The sequence below is a fragment of the Hyla sarda genome, chromosome 2 (assembly GCF_029499605.1).
Source record: "Hyla sarda isolate aHylSar1 chromosome 2, aHylSar1.hap1, whole genome shotgun sequence".
Taxonomy (NCBI): domain Eukaryota; kingdom Metazoa; phylum Chordata; class Amphibia; order Anura; family Hylidae; genus Hyla; species Hyla sarda.
Genome location: NC_079190.1, coordinates 60,459,384 through 60,472,978, shown reverse-complemented (window position 1 = coordinate 60,472,978; position 13,595 = coordinate 60,459,384). Strand labels below are relative to the sequence as shown.

Here is a 13,595-nt window from a genome sequence, read left to right as displayed (position 1 = left end):
TTAAAATTTCTTGGCTTGACAGAGATTACAAATTATGTCCATTTTTCCAATGGTAACACTGGCATGTTGTGAGTAGACCTATTGTCGGGCGTAGTTAAATCCTTCAAACAGTAAGCCAAATTGCTCTGCAGCCCTTGTCATTTTGACTCTCCTTTTCTTATCCTGAAGTAGAATACTGCGCTGTTGTTCGGTTTCTGAAGCTCCTAGCATATCTGTCACGATGCCGGCTGGCAGGTAGTGGATCCTCTGTGCCAGAGAGGGATTGGCGTGGACCGTGCTAGTGGACCGGTTCTAAGCCACTACTGGTTTTCACCAGAGCCCGCCGCAAAGCGGGATGGTCTTGCTGCGGCGGTAGTGACCAGGTCGTATCCACTAGCAACGGCTCACCTCTCTGGCTGCTGAAGATAGGCGCGGTACAAGGGAGTAGGCAAAAGCAAGGTCGGACGTAGCAGAAGGTCGGGGCAGGCAGCAAGGATCGTAGTCAGGGGCAACGGCAGAAGGTCTGGAAACACAGGCAAGGAACACACAAGGAACGCTTTCACTGGCACTAAGGCAACAAGATCCGGCAAGGGAGTGCAGGGGAAGTGAGGTGATATAGGGAAGTGCACAGGTGAACACACTAATTGGAACCACTGCGCCAATCAGCGGCGCAGTGGCCCTTTAAATCGCAGAGACCCGGCGCGCGCGCGCCCTAGGGAGCGGGGCCGCGCGCGCCGGGACAGAACAGACGGAGAGCGAGTCAGGTAGGGGAGCCGGGGTGCGCATCGCGAGCGGGCGCTACCCGCATCGCGAATCGCATCCCGGCTGGCAGCGGAATCGCAGCGCCCCGGGTCAGAGGACGTGACCGGAGCGCTGCCGCGGGGAGAGTGAAGCGAGCGCTCCGGGGAGGAGCGGGGACCCGGAGCGCTCGGCGTAACAGTACCCCCCCCCTTGGGTCTCCCCCTCTTCTTAGAGCCTGAGAACCTGAGGAGCAGACTTTTGTCTAGGATGTTGTCCTCAGGTTCCCAGGATCTCTCTTCAGGACCACAACCCTCCCAGTCCACTAAAAAAAAATTTTTCCCTCTGACCTTTTTGGCAGCTAAAATTTCTTTGACCGAGAAGATGTCCGAGGAGCCGGAAACAGGAGTGGGAGGAACAGATTTGGGAGAAAAACGGTTGAGGATGAGTGGTTTGAGAAGAGAGACGTGAAAGGCATTAGGGATACGAAGAGAGGGAGGAAGAAGAAGTTTATAAGAGACAGGATTAATTTGACACAAAATTTTGAAAGGACCAAGATAGCGTGGTCCCAACTTGTAGCTAGGGACACGGAAGCGGACATATTTAGCGGAGAGCCATACCTTGTCTCCAGGGGAAAAAACGGGGGGAGCTCTTCTTTTCTTATCCGCGAACTTCTTCATGCGTGATGAAGCCTGTAAGAGAGAATTTTGGGTCTCTCTCCATATGATGGAAAGGTCACGAGAAATTTCATCCACAGCGGGCAGACCAGAGGGCAAGGGAGTAGGGAGGGGGGGAAGAGGGTGACGGCCGTACACCACGAAAAATGGGGATTTGGAGGAAGACTCAGAGACCCTGAAGTTATACGAGAATTCGGCCCATGGGAGGAGATCTGCCCAGTCATCCTGGCGGGAGGAAACAAAATGTCGCAAATAATCACCCAAGATCTGGTTAATCCTTTCTACTTGTCCATTGGACTGGGGATGATATGCAGAAGAAAAATTTAATTTAATCTTGAGTTGTTTACAGAGAGCCCTCCAGAATTTAGACACGAATTGGACGCCTCTATCCGAGACAATCTGCGTAGGCAACCCGTGAAGACGAAAAATGTGTACAAAAAATTGTTTAGCCAACTGAGGCGCAGAGGGAAGACCAGGAAGAGGGATGAAATGTGCCATTTTGGAGAATCGATCAACGACCACCCAAATAACAGTGTTGCCACGGGAAGGGGGTAAATCAGTAATAAAATCCATACCAATCAGAGACCAAGGCTGTTCGGGGACAGGCAGAGGGTGAAGAAAACCAGCGGGCTTCTGGCGAGGAGTCTTATCCCGGGCACAGATAGTGCAGGCTCGCACAAAGTCCACAACATCCGTCTCCAGAGTCGGCCACCAATAGAAGCGGGAGATGAGTTGCACAGATTTCTTGATACCCGCATGACCTGCGAGATGGGAGGAGTGACCCCATTTGAGGATTCCGAGGCGTTGGCGAGGAGAAACAAAGGTCTTTCCTGGAGGAGTCTGCCTGATGGAGGCAGGAGAAGTGGAGATCAGGCAGTCAGGTGGAATGATGTGTTGCGGAGAGAGTTCAACTTCAGAGGCATCCGAGGAACGAGAGAGAGCATCGGCCCTAATGTTCTTATCGGCAGGACGAAAGTGAATCTCAAAATTAAATCGGGCAAAGAACAGAGACCACCGGGCCTGGCGAGGATTCAGCCGTTGGGCAGACTGGAGGTAGGAGAGGTTCTTGTGGTCGGTGTAGATAATAACAGGAGAACTTGATCCCTCCAGCAGATGCCTCCATTCCTCAAGTGCTAATTTAATGGCTAGAAGCTCTCGATCCCCGATGGAGTAGTTCCTCTCCGCTGGAGAGAAGGTCCTAGAGAAAAAACCACAAGTGACAGCATGCCCGGAAGAATTTTTTTGTAGAAGAACAGCTCCAGCTCCCACTGAGGAGGCATCAACCTCCAATAGGAAGGGTTTGGAAGGGTCAGGTCTGGAGAGGACGGGAGCCGAAGAAAAGGCAGACTTGAGTCGTTTAAAGGCGTCTTCTGCTTGAGGAGGCCAGGACTTGGGGTCAGCATTTTTTTTGGTTAAAGCCACGATAGGAGCCACAATGGTAGAAAAATGTGGAATAAATTGCCTGTAATAATTGGCGAACCCCAAAAAGCGTTGGATAGCACGGAGTCCGGAGGGGCGTGGCCAATCTAAGACGGCAGAGAGTTTGTCTGGATCCATCTGTAGTCCCTGGCCAGAGACCAAATATCCTAGAAAAGGAAGAGATTGGCATTCAAACAGACATTTCTCAATTTTGGCATAGAGTTGGTTGTCACGAAGTCTCTGAAGAACCATACGGACATGCTGGCGGTGTTCTTCTAGATTGGCAGAAAAAATTAGGATATCGTCCAGATATACAACAACACAGGAGTATAACAGATCACGAAAAATTTCATTGACAAAGTCTTGGAAGACGGCAGGGGCGTTGCACAGTCCAAAGGGCATGACCAGATACTCAAAGTGTCCATCTCTGGTGTTAAATGCCGTTTTCCACTCGTCCCCCTCTCTGATGCGGATGAGGTTATAGGCGCCTCTTAAGTCCAATTTAGTGAAGATGTGGGCACCTTGGAGGCGATCAAAGAGTTCAGAGATGAGGGGTAAGGGGTAGCGGTTCTTAACCGTGATTTTATTAAGACCGCGGTAGTCAATGCAAGGACGTAGGGAGCCATCTTTTTTGGACACAAAGAAAAATCCGGCTCCGGCAGGAGAGGAGGATTTACGGATAAAGCCCTTTTTTAGATTCTCCTGGACGTATTCGGACATGGCAAGAGTCTCTGGGGCAGAGAGAGGATAAATTCTGCCCCGGGGTGGAGTAGTGCCCGGGAGGAGGTCGATAGGGCAATCATAAGGCCTGTGAGGAGGTAGAGTCTCAGCTTGTTTTTTGCAGAAAACATCCGCGAAGTCCATATAGGCCTTAGGGAGACCGGTTACTGGAGGAACCACAGAGTTACGGCAAGGGTTACTGGGAACCGGTTTTAGACAGTTCTTGGAACAAGAGGACCCCCAACACTTGATCTCCCCAGTGGACCAATCCAGGGTAGGGGAATGAAGTTGAAGCCAGGGAAGTCCAAGGAGAATTTCCGAGGTGCAATTGGGGAGGACCAAAAGTTCAATCCTCTCATGATGAGATCCGATGCTCATAAGAAGGGGCTCCGTGCGGAAACGTATGGTACAGTCCAATCTTTCATTATTTACACAATTGATGTAGAGGGGTCTGGCGAGACTGGTCACCGGGATGTTGAACTTGTTGACGAGAGAGGCCAAAATAAAATTTCCTGCAGATCCAGAGTCCAAGAAGGCCACTGTAGAGAAGGAGAAGGCAGAGGCAGACATCCGCACAGGCACAGTAAGACGTGGAGAAGCAGAGTAGACATCAAGGACTGTCTCACCTTTGTGCGGAGTCAGCGTACGTCTTTCCAGGCGGGGAGGACGGATAGGACAATCTCTCAGGAAGTGTTCGGTACTAGCACAGTACAGGCAGAGGTTCTCCATACGGCGTCGTGTCCTCTCTTGAGGTGTCAGGCGAGACCGGTCGACCTGCATAGCCTCCACGGCGGGAGGCACAGGAACAGATTGCAGGGGACCAGAGGAGAGAGGAGCCGAGGAGAAGAAACGCCTCGTGCGAACAGAGTCCATATCTTGGCGGAGTTCCTGACGCCTTTCGGAAAAACGCATGTCAATGCGAGTGGCTAGGTGAATAAGTTCATGTAGATTAGCAGGAATTTCTCGTGCGGCCAGAACATCTTTAATGTTGCTGGATAGGCCTTTTTTGAAGGTCGCGCAGAGGGCCTCATTATTCCAGGACAATTCTGAAGCAAGAGTACGGAATTGTACGGCATACTCGCCAACGGAAGAATTACCCTGGACCAGGTTCAACAGGGCAGTCTCAGCAGAAGAGGCTCGGGCAGGTTCCTCAAAGACACTTCGGATTTCCGAGAAGAAGGAGTGTACAGAGGCAGTGACGGGGTCATTGCGGTCCCAGAGCGGTGTGGCCCATGACAGGGCTTTTCCGGACAGAAGGCTGACTACGAAAGCCACCTTAGACCTTTCAGTGGGAAACAGGTCCGACATCATCTCCAGATGCAGGGAACATTGGGAAAGAAAGCCACGGCAAAACTTAGAGTCCCCATCAAATTTATCCGGCAAGGATAAGCGTATCCCAGGAGCGGCCACTCGCTGCGGAGGAGGTGCAGGAGCTGGCGGAGGAGATGACTGCTGAAGCTGTGGTAGTAACTGTTGTAGCATAACGGTCAGTTGAGACAGCTGTTGGCCTTGTTGCGCTATCTGTTGTGACTGCTGGGCGACCACCGTGGTGAGGTCAGCGACAACTGGCAGAGGAACTTCAGCGGGATCCATGGCCGGATCTACTGTCACGATGCCGGCTGGCAGGTAGTGGATCCTCTGTGCCAGAGAGGGATTGGCGTGGACCGTGCTAGTGGACCGGTTCTAAGCCACTACTGGTTTTCACCAGAGCCCGCCGCAAAGCGGGATGGTCTTGCTGCGGCGGTAGTGACCAGGTCGTATCCACTAGCAACGGCTCACCTCTCTGGCTGCTGAAGATAGGCGCGGTACAAGGGAGTAGGCAAAAGCAAGGTCGGACGTAGCAGAAGGTCGGGGCAGGCAGCAAGGATCGTAGTCAGGGGCAACGGCAGAAGGTCTGGAAACACAGGCAAGGAACACACAAGGAACGCTTTCACTGGCACTAAGGCAACAAGATCCGGCAAGGGAGTGCAGGGGAAGTGAGGTGATATAGGGAAGTGCACAGGTGAACACACTAATTGGAACCACTGCGCCAATCAGCGGCGCAGTGGCCCTTTAAATCGCAGAGACCCGGCGCGCGCGCGCCCTAGGGAGCGGGGCCGCGCGCGCCGGGACAGAACAGACGGAGAGCGAGTCAGGTAGGGGAGCCGGGGTGCGCATCGCGAGCGGGCGCTACCCGCATCGCGAATCGCATCCGGGCTGGCAGCGGAATCGCAGCGCCCCGGGTCAGAGGACGTGACCGGAGCGCTGCCGCGGGGAGAGTGAAGCGAGCGCTCCGGGGAGGAGCGGGGACCCGGAGCGCTCGGCGTAACAATATCCTTGCATGGGACTTGAAACAAATACCCCATTCTTCACATAAAGGGATAGGTTACGGTTAATTTAACTATCATATATTTTTATTTGACATATAGGTAACGTGTACCAAGTATTATCATATCTCCAGCCTTACGGAAATTATGCAAGAACATTTTCCATAGATTTGTATGGGACTTTAAACAAAAAACCTGACCCTCGCAAATAGGGGTGGGTAAGGGTTAATTTACCTATCCTATATTTTTAGTTGACATTTAAGTAACATGTGACCAAGTATTATCAAAATATCTCCAGCTGTTTGGAAGTTATGCAGTAACATAAATTTCCCATATACTTGTATGGGGCTTTACCCCCTTAAGGACCAAGCGTTTTTCTGTTTTTGCACTTTAATTTTTTTCCTCCTTACCCTTTAAAAATCATAACCCTTTCAATTTTGCACCCAAAAAACCATGTGAGGGCTTTTTTTGGTGCCACCAATTCTAGTTTGTAATGTCATCAGTCATTTTACCCAAAAAATGTACGGCGAAACCGGAAAAAAATAATTGTACGACAAAATTGAAGAAAAAACGTCATTTTGTAAATTTTGGGGGCTTCCGTTTCTACGCATTAAATTTTTCGATAAAAATGACACCTTCTCTTTATTCTGTAGGTCCATACGATTAAACTGATACCCTACTTATATAGGTTTGATTTTGTCTCAACTCATGGAAAAAATCATAACTACATGCACGAAAATTAATACATTTAAAATTGTCGTGTTCTGACTGACCCCTATAACTTTTGTATTTTTTCACATGCGGGGCTCTATGAGGGCTTATATTTGGCGCCGTGATCTGAAGTTTTTATCGGTACCATATTTGTTTTGATCAGACATTTCATTGCTTTTTATAAAAAATTTTATGGTATAAAAAGTGACCAAAAATACGCTATTTTGGACTTTGGAATTTTTTTGCGCGTACGCCATTGACAGTGCGGTTTAGTTAACAATATATTTTTATAGTTCGGACATTTATGCACGTGGTGACACCACATATTTTTATTTCTATTATATTTATATATTTTTTTATATGGGATTTGGGAAAAGGGGTGTGATTTAAACTTTTCAAAAGGAAGGGGTTGTTAATGTGTGTGTTTTTAAACTTTTTTTAAACTTTTTTTTTTCTTTTACACTTTTAGTCCCCTTAGGGGACTTTTAGGATGAATCATTTGATTCCTCATACAGATCAATGTGGTTCCGTAAAACCACATAGATCTGTGTGCTCTGTGCTCGATTAATAAAGCCTGGTCCTGCCTGGCTTTATCATTCTCAGTGCAGGAGCCAAAATGGAAGGAGAGGTAAGCCCTCAGCCTACCTCGGCAGTGGATGGCCCCCCCCGCGTTGTGGGGGGGGCGGGGAGATCCACCCCACTGGACCACCAGGGATGGGATAAAGGCACCTTTAGATGCCGCTGTCAGCTTTTACTGTGGTGATATAAAGGTTTAATAGCCGGCCGAATGTCGGCTATTAAGGCCGACCTTCAGCTACAGGAAACAGCTGGGGGCCGGCCGGCATGACGCGGGCTCGCCATACCCCGTTAATGGCACATGAACGAGTATACACATCCATGGTCATTAACAGGTTAAACAAAAACCCCAACGCTAACAAATGGGGGTGGGTAAGAGTTAATTTACCTATCCTATGTTTGTTGTTGATATATAAGTAACATGTGAACCAAGTTTTATGTTACTATCTTCAGCCATTTGGAAGTGATGCTGGAACATACACACATACATACACACATTGGGGGAGATTTACCAAAGGATTTAGACTGTTTTTTCCCGTCTAAATTTGTCGCACAGAAAGTCGCAGTCTAAATATGTGCGACTTTTTCGCGACTTTTGCTTTAGAGGATTTTTAGAACATGCATTCTAGTCTATTTTAGACGGAAATGCATTGGTGCTGAATTTATCAAAAGCAACTTTTCAGCGACAAGTCACATCGGCTGAAAGTACGCCGAAATGTCAGACCATGCTGGAGCAGGTTTAAATACAATCTAAAGCATAGATCCCGAAGTCTGCGCGCAGAATTTATCACGACTTTTGATAAATTAGGCGCACAATAGACCGGCCTAACCCTCTGTTGTTTGGTCTATATTGATGCGGGACATAGACAGCTTTGATAAATCTCCCCCATTGAGTTTTATATATATATATATATATATATATATATATATATATATATATATATATATATCTAGATTACACACACTTTATGCAGCAAAAGAGCAATATTTATTTATTTAATTTAATTTTTTTTAAAGGACCTGTGGTCGGGTAATTAAAAAGAGCATTAGAAATTGGGAACCCAGTGGGAAAAATTATAAATAAAGAAATACGTACAATAAAATAATAATAATAATAATAATAAAATATTTATATATATATATATATATATTTTATTATAATTTTTTTTTTTTTTTTTTTAAGTTTTAATTTTTTTTTTTACTGTTGCTACAAACCTCGCGCAAACCTCGCAGCTCAGCGGTTCCTGACTTTAGCCTGCTGGAAAAGGTGGATACAGTCCAAGGAGAGTCTCCAGCTCACCGGAGCACCTGAAAGCTGAACTAATTTATGCAGGCAAAACTCAGCAACCACCGAGCCATGAGGTTTGCGCAGAATCAAAGTACCGTAACTTCGCTCATCTCTAGTTGCTACACCCACTGTTCCTAAAATACAGGGATTTTTACTATTTGGTTGTTTTACCTGAATAGTCAAATGGTCTTGAACTTCAAAAAGGGTTGTTAATGCTACCCCTATATATTAGAATTGTAGCAACAAAATAAATATTGTGTTGAATCAGGGCACCTGACGCTACAAAATGGTATTTTTTAATCTGACCACCGATCCTTCAAGTCAGTTTTTTCCAACCAGGATGCCTCCAGCTGTTGCAAATCTACAACTCCCAGCATGCTGGGAGTTGTAGTTTTGCAACAGCTGGAGGCACCCTGGTTGGAAAAAACTGCTTAAAGTGCGGTAGCTTCTAAAAGGATGCAAAGCTGAAATTGGCTAATAACTATATAAATACATCCCACCCTCCTAATAAAGGAGTCTGTATAACACAAAATCTGCAGTTATTCTAGCATTTCCTATCGAGAAAATCTACAGTCTGACTTTTACTATGCAGTGAACAATTACAAATATGAAAGGAATTCTGTCTGGGCTGAGCATATTCTCCAGTAACCCCATCCTTGGACTTACCAAGTCGGAGGACTCCAGGATTTGACTTGTGGTGAGGTCTTCTTCTGAGGACTCATCTGAGTCGTCCTGGTTCATTTTGCTCAGGCTGTGCGTGCTACCCGAGAGCTGGCTTTCCTCCAAGAGCTGCATATCGCACTTATCCAGGCTGTCTAGAGAACGTCGGCGTACTCCCCAGTTGAAGTTATCCATGCTTTCTCCCTGGAATCATACAGATCAGAGGCCGATAACAAAAGCTGTACTCGATCGTATAGTCACATAAAAGCCTATACAGGTTATGTTATAATAAGCCTATAATAAGCCATAAAGTCTCTTTCTATAGTAGGACGTCAGTGTCCCCTTCAAGACTGATCTGCACGTTCCATTCCTTGCTTAAAAGGACAGCCATGCAGACCCACCCAACAGCTAAGTGTTTAATGGGATGTCATATGAATAGTATGTTTCCTTGGCTACTCTTCAAAGCCCGGGTAATTTCACAAGATCAGCAAATAGATGGACAGGGTATTCTTACCGCTTGTGTTTGCCATGAGTTACATTACAGTCTGCAGAGATTCTCAAGCCCTTTTCATCTCATGAGGGACATAGGGACCTGAGTACAGACTCAGGGTGAGTAGTAGAATATATAAGTGCATGGCCTGTAGTACAGATAGGGTGGAACACAATTCCAGGGATACGGTTTCCTGTGCATCACTCGCTCAACAATACACTAATTACTTGTGGGGCTAAGGAAATTTATACAAGGCTATACAAATGCAGGAAACTAAACAAAGTCCCTTCACGAAGAGTTAAACACTATACAAGACGGTGGTGGTGGGGGATCTCCAACGTAAATAGCATAGGAATTAGAGAATTATTAGAAAGGTCCTTTATATATTTAGATGGCATGTTCGCTGACTTCAATTCATTGATAAGGGGCCCGGTGCCATAGAGGCAATTCACATTTGGGCTTTGGGGCAGTATGTTTTGGTCTTTGGTGTACATACCGTGTAGTCAAGTCCCCAGATCCACAGAACCTGCTGCACTAGTGATCCCTATGATCTTTAAAGGGGTATTCCAAGTTTTATTAACTTTTCACCATAGTTCCTGTGATGCCAAGTTACGGCTTAAGTACATTTACTTGCCTTCCATGTGTGGGGTGGATGAACCCCTTTTTTGTCTTTTCATGGTTTTCCCCGGTCTGTCAATGACTATTTCAAGCCGTTCCTGGGATCATGTTTGGTTAGAGATAACAGGTGATCAGGTGGGCTGACTTCTTCTTGTCTTCCCTGAAAAGTCAGCCCCATGATGACGTGTGTGGTCCTGTAGTGTGTGCCACCTCATTGGCATTCAATGGATTCCCTGCTGTCATGTGATCTGAGCAGTCTGCAGACAGCGGGCGATGCATTGAAGGCTGGCGCAGTGGCTCATACAGCTGGACTGCACATGTCAACAGGGGGTTGTCTTGTTAGGGAAGACAAGAAGAAGCCAAGCCCCCTGTGATCAGCTGTTGTCTCGACCCGAACAGGATCCATCTAGAGACAGGAGGAAGGTTTAATCTGGGGGGGACCATGTAAACAAAGACTGATTACATTTGGTGGAGTCCCCTATTCCTACCTAAACCAGCACTGCAGCAATAAATAGGAGAGGTTGCTATGCACCGTTACTTTAAACAACTTTTGACATATCGTAGAGAAATGTTAAAAGTTTTGATCATTCAGGATCTGAGTCTGCAGACCTCAACTGTTTACTAGAATGGGCCAGAAAGAAGTGTGAGTTAAGTATGTTTTCTACCAGCTCTGTGTCAAGTGACTGAGATGGACTCCCAATGTTAGTCTATGGAATTGTCTCTTTTTACAATCACTGTGTCTATAGAAATGCCCTTTTGACATATATTGAGTGTGTACATGGATCCAATATTGACAATAATTGAGTCTCTAAAGGTCTATCGACCGAATGTTGACATTTATTAAGTCTATAAAGGTCTGTGGACCCTCTTTTGAAAATTATTGAGTCTACAGACCCTATTTTTACATTCCTGAGTCTATGGACCCTCTCTTGACAATCACTGGGTTTTAGAGCTCTATAGACCCTCTTTTGGTATAAACTGACTCTACAGAAAACTATGGGCTCTCTTGACATTCATTGAGTATATTAAAATACCCACTTTTGATGATCATTGAATCTCTAGAGGTCTATAGGCTCTCTTTTGACATTGAAAAAGGAGCAAAGCGGGGGATGGGCAATGCACACGTGTGATAGCCTTAATGCAGCACAATAATAGAAAACCTGCAATTCCACAAAGATATCAAAAAGAGGAAAAAAGCATGGCTGCACTCACCATATAAGATACAAGAAGTCCGGACTTTATTGAAGTAATGTCCATGTACCAAACACATTCGGACAGAAATCAAGCAATGTCGATAAACAGATGGAGCTCACCCAGGTGCAGGGAGGGAGGGCAGCTACCAACCGGCAGCCAGAGCGTAACAGAAGATGGACAGCGCGGTTTCGTGTCAATGACACATCATCCGGTTCCTGATCCATTGGATTACTGACCAGTTATATATGGGAAAAGGGGGAGGAGTGACCCTTCACCAACATGAATACATAGCTTACAAGGTGTATATACATAATAAAACCAATAGAGATCATAAATTATCCTGCTATTTCATAGAAATGAGCTGAAATCATTCCTTTCATTCAGACCTAAAGGGCCAAGCGCTTATAATTTCATGATCCACTTTGCTTCATATTGAAGCAATTTTATATGTCTGTCCACACCTTGCGGTTGTTGTAGAATGTGTTGTAAACCTGCAAAACGTATATATCTTCAATTTTTCCATTGTGATGGTTGTCTCTATGAGTAATAAATCGAGTAGCACCTATTTTTGTTCGTAAAGAATATAGGTGTTCTCAAAATCTAACATTAAGATTTATTTTTGTTTTTCCTATATAAAAACAACCTCAAGTGCAAGTCAAGCAATAGACTATAAAGTTGGATCTGCAAGAGATAAATTGATTAATTTTACCTGTATAACTGCCTAATTGGATGTACTTTTTTTTTTGAGAATGTATTTCCAATAGTTACAATACCCACGTGGAAAATAACCAACTGGTACATTTTTCGTGAGCCAATTGGATTCAGTGTATGTTTTTGATGTTTTTGTTATTTTTAATATAATTATGGATAGTTTTATTTTTTCTGAAAGTTACTATAGCTTTGTTTTTAGCTATATTGTTGAGTAACGGATCTTGTTCTAACATATACCAGTTAGAATAAATGGCATTTTTATTATTCTGTTCATGGGGCTGTTCTCAAAAGAAAAAATAATTTTTTTAATCTTTTTTTTCCCCTTTTCTTTTAAACCTATTTGGGACCAGAAGCTTTTTTCTATCTCTGTTCGGCTCTTAAAAACCCTTTTTCAAGAAGGGATTTAGGATATTTTGTCTCCTGTAATCAATGTTTCAGTTCTTCTGCTTGTGTATAATATTGAGTATTATCACTGTTAATGCTTTTTAATCTAATAAACTGGGAATAGGGACTGTTGTTTCTTATATATAAAAGGATGAGAACTATGATAATGTAACAACAAATGTTTTGCTATAGTTTTTCTATAGGCAGTAGTTGTTAGATTAAGTTTGTCAATATTAAGAGTAACATCCAAAAATATTTAAGATTTCCCCCCATATTTATGTGTAAACAACATGTCCATATCATTACTGTAACCCCTTAAGGACCAAGGACGTATGAGTACGTCCTTGGTCCCGCTCCCGTGATATAACGCGGGGTCCCACAGTGACCCCGCATTATATCATGGCGGGCCCGGCGTCATAGTGAAGCCGGGACCCACCTCTAATAGCGCGTGGCACTGATCGCGGTGCCACGAGATATTAACCCTTTAGCCGCACGCTCAAAGCTGAGCCACGCGGCTAAAAGTGAAAGTAGAAAGTGACGGTTAGTTCAGGGAGCTGTTCAGGATCGCCGCGGTGAAATCGCGGCATCCCGAACAGCTGTACTACAGGAGGAAGGTCTCTTACCTTCCTTCCTGCAGTCCGATCGCCGATTGAATGCTTCAAGCCTGAGATCCAGGCTTGAGCAATCACCGAAAACCCTGATCAATGCATCCCTATGGAGATGCATTGAACACGGTTAAAGATCAGTAAATGTAATGTTATAGCCCCCTATGGGGGCTATAATATTGCAAAAGAAAAGTGTAAATAAATCATTAACCCTTTGAATTATCCCTTCCCCTAATAAAAGTTTGAATCACCCGGCATTTCCAATAATAAAAAAAACAAAACCGTGTAAATAAAAACAAAAATAAACATATGTGGTATCGCCACGTGCGGAAATGTCTGATTAAAAATGTAAAAAAATATACCGCTAATTAAACTGCACGGTCAATGGCGTACGCGCAAAGCGCAAAAAAATTCCAAAGTCCAAAATAGCGTATTTTTGGTCACTTTTTATATCATGAAAAGATGAATAAAAAGCGATCAAAAAGTCAGATCAATGCAAAAATGGTACCAACAAAAACT

At 45.1% G+C, this 13,595-nt stretch overlaps 1 protein-coding gene across 6 annotated transcripts in view; it reads right to left on the bottom strand.

Annotated features, from left to right (window-relative positions):
* The window catches only part of FRY (FRY microtubule binding protein), a 526,666-nt gene that overhangs the window by 41,654 nt on the left and 471,417 nt on the right, over positions 1–13,595 (bottom strand). For all 6 annotated transcript variants that reach the window (XM_056561876.1, XM_056561877.1, XM_056561878.1 and 3 more), the window contains one exon: positions 9,081–9,278. In XM_056561876.1, the coding sequence (XP_056417851.1) occupies positions 9,081–9,278 (198 nt within the window). The remainder of the gene's footprint in view (positions 1–9,080; positions 9,279–13,595) is intronic.